The 16,245-nt window shown below is 53.5% G+C and overlaps 1 protein-coding gene across 1 annotated transcript; it reads left to right on the plus strand.

Annotated features, from left to right (window-relative positions):
• The first annotated feature begins 127 nt into the window (after nt 1-127).
• On the plus strand, nt 128-15,475 carry LOC120920099 (olfactory receptor 5V1-like). Its single transcript, XM_040332012.1, is given in 3 exon segments — nt 128-779; nt 15,215-15,260; nt 15,262-15,475. Coding segments are annotated over 3 exon segments (912 nt in total).
• Nucleotides 15,476-16,245: the final 770 nt, after the last annotated feature.

The raw sequence follows: 16,245 nt of genomic DNA on the forward strand, positions 1-16,245 counted from the left end.
CCATTTTTTTGTGGTAAAATTAGGTGCCTCGGCTTATATTCGGGTCGGCTTATTCACAAGTATATACGGTACATATATTTGATTTAAGATGTTAAAAATGTCTTATATTAGGCAGTAACTGAATATTATGGAAGACGTCAATCAAACATCTCCAGAAAGTTTCATCCTCCTTGGTCTATCTGATGTTCCCCATCTCCAGGCCATCTTCTTCCTTGTGTTCTTTATGATTTACATAATCACATTGTCAGGAAACCTTCTACTGATCATTGTGGTGAGGATCAACCCAAAGCTACAGACCCCCATGTACTTCTTTCTGAGTAATCTCTCCGTTATAGACATCTGTTTCTCATCTACCATTGTTCCCCAAATTCTCGTGAATACTGTGGTCATGGATAGAAGTATCTCCTTGTTGGGATGTGCAGTACAGATGTACTTCCATTTGGCTTTAGGATCCACAGAGTGTATCATTCTGGCCGTCATGGCGTATGACCGGTTTGCTGCCATCTGTAGACCATTGCACTACAACACCATCTTGAGCAAGATGCTTTGTGTCAGTTTAGCTGCATGTTCATGGATTATAGGATTCACGAACTCCGCCATCCACGTTGTCCTCACCTTCCAACTCCCCTACTGCAAGTCCCACCATGTCAACCACTTCTTCTGTGAGATGCCTCCTTTTTTTCGACTGTCCTGTCGAGAAACACAGCTTAATGAAATAGCCACTTATATTGCAACGGGTATCATTGCTATGTGTTCTTTTTTCTTGACATTTATTTCATTTGTACTCGGAGCCTCTAACGGGAACTAGGGAAAGAAATAGATCTGAGATGAATGGTGACCTGAGGTGTGCCGTGGTCACGAGGTCAGTATGCCTAAAAGGGGGCATACCCGAGAAGATATGTGAAATAGAAAAGAAGGTGGACAAGAAGATAACAAATAAAAAAGGGGAAAAGGGAGGGTGGGAGAAACGAAAGAAAGAGCCGACAGTAGGAGGAGGCGAAGAGGCTGTTTAAAAGGGCGAGGCCCCTCCTACAAATGTAGCCGGCCTGCGTCCCGCCTCCTAACTTGTACTCGGAGCCTCTAACGGGAACTAGGGAAAGAAATAGATGTGAGATGAATGGTGACCTGAGGTGTGCCGTGGTCACGAGGTCAGTATGCCTAAAAGGGGGCAAAAACAAAAGACACTAGGACAAATGTATGTGAGTAGAAGATTTATTTAAACCCGAACATCAATCAGCCAGATGAGCAAAAGCCAGAGACATCTCTGTAAGTGGTTCCGGGATGTATCTAGAGTAACATGCCGACCTCCACCTACCTAACCTCTTAATGATGTGAACCGGGACCCCCTGACGTGAGGCCGATGAGGCGGCCCCAATTCTGAAGGAATGACCCGAGTATGACATGGGGTTCAAACCTAAATTCCCCAAAAGAGTGCGGCAATATCTCATGAACAGAGCTGAGGTGAGAGGGGCCCCATTAACCGGCAAAAGAGGACTGTCCCTGGGTACCCCTGATAACTGGGCCATAAGCGAATCTAAGACAGAAACTGGACAGCAACCAGACTCGACCCTGAAATACCTGACATTGGTACCTGGCCCTGTCTGCTGTGTTTTGCATGCTTCCAAATGCAGCACAAAATGGTCGGGGGACCTAACTAATTGACTAACTACCAGAGTACGGGAGTTGGCCCCTGCACGGGTGAACTCCCCTGGTCTCAGGAAACCGTAGAAAGCCAGATAAATAGCTGCCTTCAGCACCAGACTGGGAAGTAACCCAAATGGAACCCCAGACAGCATATCCGACATGGCCCGGAAGATGTGCCCTGTGATGGGCAACCTGTTGGTAGAGCTCGGCGGGCTGCTCTTCTGAATCCCTCTGAGGATTGCTTTGACCGAATGAGCTGCAAACAGTGACTGCCTGCCAGGATGGAGCAGAGAAATGAAATGCTGGACGCCTGCCAGATACCCCCTGATTGTGTTGTGGGACAACTTCAGCTGAAAATGACAATAGGCCATGAACGACAAGAGGTACTGATTGTCAAATGGATCTGCCCTGGGATACTGTGCCAGGAAAGTCTGGAATGTTCTCCAGGCTGTACCGTACGCCTTCCTGGTGTTATTTGCCAATGACCTGTTAATCAAACCTAGTGCCCCTGCCCAGTGCAAGCTTAGTCCATCCTCAGCTGGGAGACCTGTGGGGACGGTGTGGCACAGACGTCTGCGTCCGGGACCTGCTGAAAGAAGGACAACATATCAAACCGTGATAGAGCGTCCGCCGCAGAATTCTGCACCCCGCTAATGAAACTACAGTGGATATGAAATTTAAACTGAAGGGAAATCCAAATGAGCCTGCGTATGAAGGTCATGATGTACAGTGACCCCGATCTTCCCTTGTTGACAATCTCTGCGGTCGCCTGATTGTCTGTGTAGAACACCACTGAGTTGCCTGTCCACAAATGCCCCCATACCTGAGCCGCAGCAACTATGGGGTAAACCTCGAACAAGGCCGACGTCCGGACGAACCCGGGGATTGCCCTACATTCATCCGGCCATGGTCCGGCCAGCCAATGGGTACCAAAAATGGCTGCGTACCCCTTAGTGGCTACGGCATCTGTGACCACCCGAAATGATGACTCCGAAACTGCGGGGATGAACATGGACACACCGTTCCAGTCCTGGAGGAACTGATCCCACATGCGAAGATCAGCTGACGCTGCTGAGTCCAACCTGACCAATGAATCTGCATCAGGGGCTGCGGGGAGCAAAGCGAGCAACCGAGAGATGAACGACCTGCCCTGGGGGATAATTCTCATGGCAAAATTTAACATCCCCAGCAGTGACTGCAGATCTTTCCTGGAAGTGACTCGGGACATGGTGAACCCATGTATCCGCTCCCTAATCCTGGCCAACTTGTCTGCTGGTAGCCTCGCCTGCATGGTCTGGGAATCCAGAACGATTCCCAAAAAGGTGAGAGAGGTGCCCGGGCCCTCCATTTTCTGACTTGCCAAAGGGACATTGAGAGCGGAACACACCGCCACCAACTTCTGAAGGTCGGAGGGTGTACGTCCTGCACTCTCAATCAGGAGGTAATCGTCTAGATAATGTAAAACCTCCTGACAACGTGCCTCATGTAAGAGAATCCAATTGAGCGCATCTGCGAACACATTAAAAATCCAGGGACTGGGGGCGTGACCGGAAGCCAGCCTGGAAGGAAGCATCCCTTGAGAGCTCCTCTCCAGCCCGCAGCAATTAGGCAAAAAAACGGGGGATTTTGCAGCCATCCATGGGCGGATCGCGGACCACCAGATCCACAAAGGCACGGGGATCATCCCAACCCCCGCCAGGCTCCTCCACAACCTTCGAGCGATACTTTAAGCCACCCGACATGCCGCCGGGTGAAGGGGACAAGATGCCGCCGGACGCGGCCCCGCTCAGCACAGGGACATCTCCCCCTCGCTCGCCTCAGACCTGCCATCCAGAGCCATCCCCGACCCGATCTCGGACCTCGGCCTTCTCCGAGAGCCCGGATGGCTCCCAGCTACGGGTGAGTGGATCCCCGCACCCCTGCCCCCCTGCCGCGGACCATGCGGCACAGGCTGCAACCATCCCCGACCCTCGAGACCGGGACACTCAATGCACAGGGGCCTTCCCCCGTCTGCTCCGCACCGCCCCGGATCAGGACTTTCAAAACGGGGCCCAGCTTTCCCCCTCTCCCACGTTCACCGGGGAGGACTTTCCGGCTCTCCAAGCCCCCACCAACTCCCAGGCCTCCATGAGCTCCCCAGAGCAGGGCAGCGTATCAGCCAGTGCTAGGCCCCAACATGCCTCCCCTGCAGCCAGGGGACAGATCCATCAGGCCATCCATCCCCAGGCCGGAGATCGGAGAGGGATCTCTCCCCCCTCATACGCATCCATGGCCAGCAATAGCACCCCGTGGCATGGAAGGCCCCCCACCTCACTGGGGGATCAGGCTGAGGCCTGGTCCGCACCATGGGACTCATCCCATCAACCCCCCCCCCCTAGAGGCCAGAGGGCATGCAGAACCGGTCTCCAGCCACCGACCGTCCCCCACCGATCCACTTTATAACCCGACTGCCGCCAGAGGAGCTCCTCAATATCCTCCCCCGCCATGGCAGTCCTATATGCAGGCCTTCCCCACGAAAGAGGATTTTAAACAATTGATTGAAGATGTTAAGGCGACGTGCCGCACTGAAATACAGGCCCTACACACAGGCCTCAAACACTTAGCTGACAGAGTGGAGATGGCGGAGGAGGAGATACAAGAGACTAAACTGGCGGTTCACCGCACCCAAACTCAGGCGTCAGACCATCACCTTATGCTCAGAGATATGCAGCGGCACATGGAAGACCTGGACAATAGGGGGCGCCGCAACAACATCCGCATACGCGGTCTCCCCGAAGTTGACGGGGCGGAGGACCTCCAGCTGACCCTCCAGAATTTATTCAACGACATACTGGGCGCACCAGCTGACAAGCCCATTGAGATGGATAGAGCCCACCGAGCCCTTAAGCCAAAGGGTCCTGCCTCCAAACCGCGGGATGTTATATGCCGTGTAAACTCCTACCCGATGAAGGAAGCTATAATGCGTAAAGCGCGTCCCATTCGCAACCTAATCTTTCACAACAACCCATTACAGCTCTACCCGGACCTCTCCTGTATCACCCTGCAGAAACGACGGCTTCTACAACCCCTGCTCCGTACCTTACAGGACAGAGACATTGTCTACCGATGGGGCTTCCCCTTTAGCCTGTCCGCCACCCACCAGGGGACCTCTGCCACATTACGTTACCCGGAGGACCTAGACGCCTTCTGCAGAACCCTGGACATCCCCGTCCCCCAGCTGCCGGACTGGGACCTTGTGGCCACGCCACCCCCTCCGCCAGTGGTCTGGCAGAAGGTCCCCCCACCCAGACGCCCCAGGGGACGAGACCCTGCTCGAAAATCCCCCAGGCACAGCCCCACTTGAGACAGCCGCCCTGGCCACAAGAGCCGCCCAGAAAGCTACATGAAGCCCTCTTGATTCATTTTTGTTGTTATTTTGTTACTTTACCCCCCGGTTGCCCCAGCCCTACCTTAACGCTATATATCGGGCCTGTCTTGGACGAGACACCGTAGAGGCTGCCCTTCTGATTACGGACCCCCCCATGGCTGATAGCCTGAGAGTTCCTTCCTTCCCAATCCCCCTGGTGGAATCTCTCCACGTCACCCCCCTGCCCCCCCGACCCACATTTTTGGACATTTTGGTCGGGAGGTCCTTAAGGAACTGTTGGGACCCGAGGGCCCCTAGGCCACTCGGGCCCCCGTTGTTGAATGTTGATGTGTGTTTTTTTTTGGTCTTTTGCTCTCATCTTTCTCTTTCTTTTCAGACACCTCTCTCTCCCCTCCCCCGCAGGCAGGACCCAACGGCGCGTCCAGGTGGCTGTCGGCCCGGCGGCTCCTCCACTCGCCCTCCCAGAACCGAATGCAACGCACCTGACTCCAGTTAAGTATGAACCATGGTCACTCCACTCACAGTATGGCTAAGTTACTATCCCTGAACGTTCACGGGCTTAACTCCAACAGGAAACGTCATCTGGCACTTAGAGAATTTAGGCAGTCAGGGGCGGAGATCGTAATGGTACAGGAGTCGCACTTCTCTAAGGGCGACTCCTTTGCGTTCGCGTCCAGATACTTCCCCTTAATATATCAGGCCTTTAGTTCACGGAAGCGGGCAGGGGTAGCAATTTTGGTAAAAAAGGGCACCCCCTTCACCTGCACAGACTCCTACATAGACCCCCTAGGCCACTTCATTATCCTGCGGGGAACATGGCACTCACGGGACATAACTATATGCACTCTGTACGCCCCCAACGCACATCAGCACAGATTTCTGGGTCGGGTTTTTGCCCGCCTGGCCAGATCCCCCCACGACCTACTGGTGTGGGAGGGGACTTTAATCTACCCAATTCGGCAACCTGGGATCGCCTGGTGGTGAATCCTCGGCCTCGCAGGCAAGGGCCTTGCGGGACTCTAGGCTCTTCCGCCAGCTAACGAGGAAGCATGCTCTGTTTGACGCATGGAGGGCGCTTCACCCAGGGGACCGCCAGTTTACATTTTACTCATCCCCCCCACCATACGCACTCGCGCATAGACTATTTCCTACTAAACAACACCACGTTACGCGTTACTGATACAGCACGGATCCTGCCCATCTCCTGGTCCGACCACGCCCCCATTACCTTGACCCTTGACCTGAACGCCCCCACCCGTAGGCCCTATAACTGGCGTCTAAACGATTTCCTCCTGAAGCACGCCCCCTCTAAAATGGAAATAGACTCTGCCCTCCAACTCTACTTTCGCGAAAATGACACACAGGACATCTCCACTGCCACTCTGTGGGCCGCACATGAAGCGGTAATCAGAGGACGCTGCATGGTCATCTCCTCGGCCCTAAAACGGAACGCTGAGTCGGCTAAAGAGCAGGCGGAAACGCAGCTCTGAACCCTAGAAACCCGCCTGCAGGCCTCACCCTCCCTAATGCTCCTTAAACGTATCACCCTGGTACGGTCGACACTCCGGGACCTGGCGCTGGGTCGAGTCGAGAAAGCCCTAGTTCGCCTACGACAGGTATATTATGACAAGGGCAACAAGGCACAAGCCTTATTGGCGAGGAAACTAACAGACCGCACACTCGCCTCCACCCCGCACCAGGTCCAGGACAGATCGGGTAATATTGTATCACACCCCCAAAGTATTGCGGACGCATTCGCAGCATTCTACGCGGACTTGTACAACAAGCCAGAAATCCCCCACAACCCGCCCTCCCCCGACCTGTTAGATAGGATGACACGATACCTGACACAGGCGGGCATCCCTCGGCTAAAGCCGGAGGACCTGGCCTCCCTAAACGCTCCCATCACAGGAGAGGAACTGACCGTGGCAATTAAGGCACTACCCGCTCGCAAATCCCCGGGCCCAGACGGGTTCCCATACGAATATTACAAGACCTTCCTCCCCACACTCCTCCCCCATATGACGAAGCTCTTCAACGCCTTTCTACACCGAACCCCTATCCCACAAGATATGCAGCGATCATTTATCACCCTTATCCCTAAACCAGACAAGGACCCCGCAGTATGCGCCAGCTACAGGCCAATAGCCCTGCTGAACTCAGATCTTAAGATCTTTACGAAGGTCCTCTCCCTCCGCTTAAACGCAGTCTTACCCTCCCTGGTCCATAAAGACCAGGTGGGCTTTGTCCCCCTCCGCCAAGCGGGAGACAACACGAGAAAGGTGATTGACCTCATTGACGTGGCGGGCAGGGAGGGCTCGGAGTCCTTACTCCTGAGCCTAGATGCAGAAAAGGCGTTTGACCGCCTTGGCTGGCCCTTCATGCTCGCCACGTTAAGACATATGGGTTTTGGGGGACCTTTCCTTCAGGCGGTCCGACACCTCTATACTAATCCGATCTCACAGGTGAAAACTCCCTTTGCCACCTCATCCACCTTCCCCGTTACTAATGGCACTCGCCAGGGGTGCCCTCTGTCCCCCCTCCTCTTCGCCCTTTGCATAGAACCTCTAGCAGCAACGATACGCGGCAACCCGGATATTCGGGGTATCCCAGTAAGGGGAAGGGAATTTAAAATTTCCCTCTTCGCCGACGACATCATTCTGACACTGACGCGTCCCCGCATCTCCTTACCCAACTTACAAAGGGAACTAGAACGCTACGGGGCCCTATCGGGTTATAAAACCAATACGTCCAAGTCTATGGCCATGCCAATTAACATGCCCGGACCCGAGGCCTTGCACTTACAGTCCGTCTTCCCGTACCACTGGGAGCAAACCTCCCTGAAATACCTGGGTGTCCATCTGACCCCGAACTTTGCATCCCTGTACCAGGCCAATTTCCCCCCCTATACAGCTCAATAAGGGCGCTGATCCATAAATGGAAGTCTCACCAGATATCCCTTTTGGGCCGGATAGCAGCCATAAAGATGGTGATCCTGCCAAAACTGCTGTACCTTTTCCAGACCCTGCCAGTCCCGGTCCCATGCGCTCATCTGCGCGCCCTACAAGCGGACCTCCTCCGGTATGTGTGGAACTACAAGCGCCACAGGATCCCACGCTCGGTCATGACGGCCGTGCGTACCGAGGGAGGTCTGGCCTTCCCAGACCTGGTCAAATATTACCAGGCCTCACAACTCCGAGCGGTGGCATCATGGTTTCCCCAGAAGTCCTACAACAGGTGGACGGAGGTGGAAAAGATTTGGCTGGCCCCAATACACCCCAATAATCTCTTATGGAACGCGAACGCGACGGTGGAGCCCGGACGATTCCTGGGTTCCATGCGGCAGCTGCTAAGTATCTGGAGGAGGCTAGCCCAAGACTGTCGACTCACGTCTGATAGCTCCCTACTGACCTCCTTCCTTTATAACCCTAAACTACCGACGAGTCTCACCCACCAGATGTCATGGCCCTGGGCTTCGCGTAACCTGTTTCACTTTGGTCACCTAGTAGACTCCAGATCCCGCACCCTGCACTCCTTCACTGAGCTCCAAGCCAAACATGACATTCCACGACAGGCTTTTTTCAGCTACCTACAGATCCGCCACTACGCCCACACGATAGCCCCCCGGCTTCTTTTCTCAAAACCGACCCCATTTGAGCGTATCATACTAGAGGGCACAGCCCGAAGGGGCCTCATATCAGATATCTATCAAATACTAAATGAATACCCCTTACAAACTAAAAGCAAACACACCTACATGCTCCGTTGGGAGAGGGAGCTGGGAGGGGAGCTTGAAGAGGATGAGTGGAGGGCGGTCTGGAGGCAGGCGGCCAAGAGCTCGATATGCACCCTCTATAAGGAAAACACATATAAAGTGCTGTTCTTTTGGTACCTGACCCCGGACGTCCTCCACAGGATTTATCCCTCCACCTCTGACCGATGCTGGCGGTGCAACCAGGCCAGGGGCACATTATTCCACATTTACTGGACCTGCCCCTTGATAGTCCAGTTTTGGACTCGGGTGCAAGAGCTCCTGACCCGCCTCGTGGAGGCACCCATACCCCTCTCCCCCAAGCTGTTCCTACTGGGCCTATCCCAACCCCGCATAGCTAAACCCTATAAGAAACTCCTGAGACACATAATCACAGCTGCGAGGTGCCTGATAGCACTTTATTGGAAGAAACCAATGCCCCCACCCCAAGAAGCCCTTTATGCTAGGGTCAAGGATGTAGAGCTTATGGAAAAAATGACAGCTAGGATTCGGGATAGGCTGGAGGACCATGACCTGGTCTGGGAGAGGTGGCATTCGGTGGAGGACCCGCCGTGAGCCGACAACAGACCACCAAGGTACATCACCTCACCCAACACTTCTGCCTGCTCCCCCCCCCCTTCTCCCTGTCTCCCCCCTTCTCTTTCTTTCTCTCTCTCACCTCCCCCCCTTTTTTTTTTTTTCTCTTCCCCTACTCTACCCTCTCACTTCTCCCCCTCTCCTCTTTGTTACCTAGTTGTTTTATACGTTACTGAATGTACGTTACTGAATGTATAACCAAGAATGAAGCCGCTGTGTAAGTACACTCAGCTGGAATTTTTGTATTACCTCTTCTATCTTGCACTTGAAATGCTGCTATATTTTGTATTGACCTTTTACGAAAATAAAAAAAACGTTATTTGAAAAAAAAAGAAAATCCAGGGACTGCTCTTGGAGCCGAAAGTAAGGTTGGTAGCGAAAAAATACATACCCCTCCACTTGATACCGTGCCATTGCCACAGGGAAGGCTGAATAGGAAGGAGCTTAAATGCGTCCGAGATATCAGCCTTAGACAACCAAGCGTCCCTACCTATACATATGATCCGCTGGATGGCCTGGTCAACTGATGCATACTTCAGAGAAAACTCCTCTGATGGAATCAAGGAGTTTAAACTGGGTACCCGAGAGCAATGAGGAGCTGACAAATCATAAATTAATCGCAGTTTATTAGAAAATTTCCCCTTAACTAGGCCCAGAGGGTTGACCCTCCACTGATGGAATGGTGGGGAAGAGAAAGGCCCAATGATGAAACCCTTGTCCAGCTCCGTCTGGAGCAGCCCATCCACTGCCTCCACATCAATGCCTGAGGACAGAAGATTCTTGCACTCGAATGTGCCCTGAGGCAGCGTGATAAAGCCCGTATGGAACCCCCGCACAAACCCCTCAACTAGAAACTGACAAAGGGAGGGGGAAGGGTGGGAAGCCAAACAGGACTGTAAGACAGAAATATTGATACGGCTTAGTCATGAGGACTTCCCTTGCTTAAGCGTACAGGACGACTTCGGGTGCGCCCTGTAACAGGTGGCACAGACGTGCAGCAGGCGGCACTGACTGTAATTGCAGGATCCCTGATTAAAATTGTTACAAAGCTGTGATTTGCCCAGATAATGAATCGGCCGGCCCGAGTTTGTCAAAAGAGGCCGAAGTGCTAGGGGTCGGCAATAAACTAGAGCAGGGGTGGGCAATTATTTTTTCGATGGGGCCACATGAGAAACTAAAAATATTTTGGAGGGCCGGGCCAAAAGGCTAAACTCAATACTGCGTAAAATCAATTGTATTTCTTTATAAAAAGCAGTAAATATCATTGTTGGACAACTGGTACGAGTACTTGTTATAGACATGGCACAGGAGGGGGACAGAGGCTGGGGACATGGCACAGGAGGGGGACAGAGGCTGGGGACATGGCACAGGAGGGGGACAGAGGCTGGGGACATGACACAGGAGGGGGACAGAGGCTGGGGACATGACACAGGAGGGGGACAGAGGCTGGAGACATGACACAGGAGGGGGACAGAGGCTGGGGACATGACACAGGAGGGGGACAGAGGCTGGGGACATGGCACAGGAGGGGGACAGAGGCTGGGGACATGGCACAGGAGGGGGACAGAGGCTGGGGACATGGCACAGGAGGGGGACAGAGGCTGGGGACATGGCACAGGAGGGGGACAGAGGCTGGGGACATGGCACAGGAGGGGGACAGAGGCTGGGGACATGGCACAGGAGGGGGACAGACGCTGGGGACATGGCACAGGAGGGGGACAGACGCTGGCGACAGGCAGCCACTGTTTAATCAATAACAATTGATTAAACAGTGGCTGCATGTGATGGCACAGTGGCTGCGTGTGATGGCACAGTGGCTGCGTGTGATGGGCACAGTGGCAACAATTGATGGCACAGTGACTGCGTGTGTTGGCACAGTGGCTGCATGTGATGGCACAGTGGCTGCGTTTGGGAACAGTGGCGACAATTGATTGCACAGTGGCTGCGTTTGATGGGCACAGTGGCTGCGTGTGATTGGCACAGTGGCTGCGTGTGATTGGCACAGTGGCGACAATTTATGGTGGCACAAGTGGCTGCGTGTGTTAGCACAGTGGCTGCGTGTGATGGGCACAGTGACCCCTCCCGCCCCTGCCTTGTACCGGCCCTGCCTACTGTTATCACCACGGCGGGGAACATTACAGACAGCGTTCGTTTGAACAGCTGTTTTCCCCGCCGCGCATAGACACTCCCCATTGGACGGATCTGTCCAATCGCGAGCAAGGGGGAGTGTCTATGTGACTCCCCCTTGCTCGCGATTGGACAGATCCATCCAAGGGGGAGTGTCTATGCGCGGCGGGGAAAACAGCTGTTCAAACGAACGCTGTCTGTAATGTTCCCCGCCGCTGTGATTAACGTGGCAGCAGCGGCGGCGGGGGGGGCCGGATTAAAAGGTCCGCCGGGCCGTATACGGCCCGCGGGCCGTAGTTTGCCCAGGTCTGAACTAGAGGAAGCTCTGGAAGGCCCCGGCACAGCAGGGGGTCCCATGAGAGGGCACCAGTAAGACGTGTGAGTGGAGGTCTGGCACATGGAGCAGACCGGAGACCTTAATCCTGCGAAATGCCGACAAAAAAGCTCCGTATCCACCACGCTCCAGTCAGTCATTGCCTGATGTTGGATGAACACGGCTGCCGCTTTTGCAGAAAACAACTGATGGTAGTCATAAAATGCCGACCCGCCATATTTATAGCCCAGCTCTACGACCGCATATAAATATAAATCCAACTCCTCCCTCCTCTGAGGACTGACCGAACAGATGATATCCCTATAGATACTAAAAGCTAACACGAACTCAGGGACGGAGAGCTTGCGGCTAAGTCTATGGTCCTTGGACTTAACTACCACTGAGACGTCGCCGCAAGCGTACGATTTGTTGTCAGCAACATCGTGAGCTGCGATCAAAAGGGAGGCTAAATTGACATCCTTCCTGTCCAGAATGTCTTTTCTAATGTTGGCCGGCACGAAATGGGCGGGAGTGACTGAAAGGGAACCAGCGGCCTTACCTACAGGGACTGGGCCAACCACGGGGAACACTGGGTCAGCCGATGTAGCGGGCACGACAGGAGCTGCAGGAGTCAGGCAAAGAGGGCTTTCGAGGACCTCCACCCTGGCCCGTAGCTCCTGAAAGGCTGTCGACAGGACGTTGAGTGAGGAGTGGATGAGCGTGAGAGAAGCCCCAATTGAGCGCAAAGTCACTTGTTCTGGAGCGGCACTTGAAACCCTGGGGAACAAGAGTCTGAACAGCTCCGCCTTGCGTGCAGCCGAAGGGTAAGAGATTCCCCTGCGCTGGAGCTCCGCCACCAATCTGGGGATGGTCCAGGACCTCATAGATGGTGTGCTGTCATGCTCGGATCCTTCCCCCTGGGAAGGAGGAACGACTGACCCCTCTTCGATGTCTGCCGCCTGGGACATGACCTAACACAAGGCGGATAAAATGAAATATTTAGCCGAAAACATGCCCGCCCAGGACATGTGACAAGTTTGTGACATCGAACTGGTAAGTGAGTGACTAACCACGAAACCCCAAGTGGATCTGGCCCCTGTGTAGATAACTGAAAGTGCTCGACGTGAAAAGCAAAGGACCGAGTCACCCGAGGCGTGCGGGCAATTAAAAACGAACACTCAGGCCCCGGATACCTGAAAACATGTCAGGTAAAGAATAGGAAGCGAAATGTGGAATGAAATGTGGAATGAAATGACGAACGTGAAATGTACAAGCAGAATGTCAATGCACCAGATACCTGAAGTGGCCATCCCAACCTAACTATGCCCCCAGCGTGACAGGCCACCAACCGATGGAACAGGACATAGTGAAGCCCCAACCGCCATATGGACCGAAAGCCAAATGTGCCTGGAAACGTAATACCTACCTGGAATGCAGGCACCGGGAACGTGAGAAACCTCCTGAGAATATAAACGCAAAAGGTTGTAACACAGGAACCGCCCTGTGACTAAGGAAACCTACCCCGTAAAACGAACCCCACCAAATCCACTAGCCAGGAGGACCAAACCCAGTGAACTGTGACCTTGAGCAACCCTGCCGAGGGGTGGCCGGATGCCACCTGAACTTGACCCCCCAGCGGCGACTAGCCAACGTGACGTGTAGCGTGGACGGTGAAGCACCACCCCAAAGGACGACTACTGGAGTGACAATGAAGGTCTGGCCCAGCAGTCACCCAAGTGCCCTGTTGCTGGGGAGGGCAAGCGTACCTGCTACCCCTCAACCCAAACAAACCTCCCCGACTGAAACCCCTAAGCAGCAACTGCTGGTGGAATGTGCACTAGAAGCCACCCTAGCATGTGATCAATAGCTAGTTGTCACGAGTGACCCAACCAACGTGAAAAGTAAGACAGCACTTACTACACTTGCAAAACAAAACACTGACAGGTCACGGACGCACCCCACACTGCAACCAGCACCTATGAGTGAAGAAAACATTGAAATGAAAAGCGACCTGAAAGAAAGGTAACATGACCCCAAACGAAAAATAAAATGTAAGTACCAAGAACGTGGTCACCAAGAGAAAATCGCTGGCCCACTCAAAAAAAGGACAAAACACACGGCCTCGCTTATCCCCCACCCTGCGACCAGTACCTGGAAGGAAAATGAGAAACAGGCAATTGTGACATGTGTGCGGACTGATAAGACAACCTGACGAAAGAAATGGACATCCTGACCAACATGAAAACAACAACCCCCCAACGAAGACTGATGAGAGAAGCAGTGACCCATGACTGGAAGGACAACCGTGCCCCCCCCCCCACCCCTAAAAGTGCTGGTACGCCTTATGACCATATCATTGTGCTCAGCTTTGTGATCTGATAGTGAGGTGCGGTCATCACTTCCCACATACAAACAAAATCTATTTACCCGGCGTTGGGTCTTAAGGCCTTATCCCCCCCCCCTGACTGGCTACCGTGGGTGAACAGTGCCCCTTGCATAGTAGTCAGTGAAAAGGACAGTGCCCCCGACCTCACTGCTAGTGGTGACCAGTGCCTCATGAGTGCTAACAGCGAACCCACAGAAAATGTCCTGACCAGTTTAACCAATGAAAATGACGCCTGCACCCTTTGCATAGTACCCTTTAACTAGTCCTGTGAGCTGAACTGACAGGCTGACACTCCAACAGTATACATCTTGCCTCAACAACATTCTTGACTCCTGCACGCCCCTTAACCTCCCCGACTGAAATGCCCCTAGGAACAGGATGGGATATATTCTGAATATATGCTGTGAGCGGAACAAAATAAATCAAACAGATTCCTCCATAAATGCTGCACAGCGCATATGGACATATCTCTGCTACAAGTAATGTATTCTGCTACCAGTTCTGCAAGCTGTAAAAGTACCTGAACAGTGCCTGCATCTGACTGGATGCAGATGCTGTCTGGATGACAATTTTCTACTTGGCTCCTTTAATTTTTTTGATCAAAGGATGACTGGCAAAGTGGTATTGGGAGGGCCACCTACTGATCAGACTGCCTGATGAACCGACCTAAATTAGCTCACTGCATGGCTAAATATGTGGCTGAGAGAAACCCCCCCCTTGCAGCTGTTGCCCCCGTCATGGAGACCAGAGCCACGGCCTTGCGACCGCCGCTCTGAGAGGTACCTGACCGGAACGAGTGAGCGGTTTCCGGACCGGAGGAGAGACTTCCGAGCGTCCACGTCCACGCTTGAAGTCCCTGGAAATGGCTGCAGCCGTCGCCGTCGCGCTGGAAATGACGTCACGGGCGACGAGTAGGTGATGGGCTCAGAAACTAAAGAAAGAGCCGACAGTAGGAGGAGGCGAAGAGGCTGTTTAAAAGGGCGAGGCCCCTCCTAGAAATGTAGGCGGGCCTGCGTCCCGCCTCCTAACATATCCACATCATCTCCACCATCTTGAAAATAAGCTCCTCAAAGGGAAGCTTTCTCCACGTGTGCTTCTCATCTGACGGTGGTGGTTCTCTACTATGGGACCATCATGTTTGTGTATCTGAGGCCCCGCTCTATGTATTTTGCAGAAACAGACAAAAATGTGTCTATTTTCTATACGGCTGTGACGCCAATGTTGAACCCCATCATCTACAGTATGAGAAACAAGGATGTCAAAGATACAATTAAAGCAAAACCAACATGAGATAAAGATCTAGAAGGCTAACAGGCCATTGTTTAATTTTTGTGCTTAGAGCTAGTAGACCAGACATGCCTTCCAGAGCCGATGCGCCCTATACGCTCACTACGCAAGATGCGTAGGGCCCCGAAAATTACTCTAGGCCCTGGCTTCCCCCTTGTGGATGCAGGGGCGGCGCCGGTGGAATCAGAGTCCTTCTCCCAGCGATCGTGGCGGGGAAGAGAGAGAGAGCCGCCCGGATGTTTAGAGCGCAGCGCACGCAGGGAACACACCGATAACAGGTTTAATTTCAATTGCCGTGTCAGATACAGCCCCTCCTCCTGGTCCCGGGACTTTTATAGACAGATCAGCCATCCAATCCTGGCCCAAGGGCGAGGCTGTATATGACGTTGAGCGGCGGGAACACGGCAATTGAAATGAAAGCTGTTATCGATGTGTTCCCTGCACTGCGCGCTGATCATCTGGGTGGCTCACATGTTCCTCTCCTTTCCTCCCCTGCACAGGTAGGCTGAATGGTGGGCACAAGGCTGCATTTGGTGGGCACAGGGCACAAGGCTGCATTGGTGGGCACAAGGCTGCATCATGGTGGGCACTGGGCACAAGGCTGCATTTGGTGTGCACAAGGCTGCATTTGGTGGGCACTGGGCACAAGGCTGCATGGTGGGCACAAGGCTGCATGGTGTGCACTGGACACAAGGCTGCATGGCGGGCACAAGGCTGCATGGTGGGCACAAGGCTGCATGGTGTGCACTGGGCACAAGGCTGCATGGTTGGCA

This window comes from Rana temporaria, chromosome 13 (genome assembly GCF_905171775.1).
Source record: "Rana temporaria chromosome 13, aRanTem1.1, whole genome shotgun sequence".
NCBI lineage: Eukaryota > Metazoa > Chordata > Amphibia > Anura > Ranidae > Rana > Rana temporaria.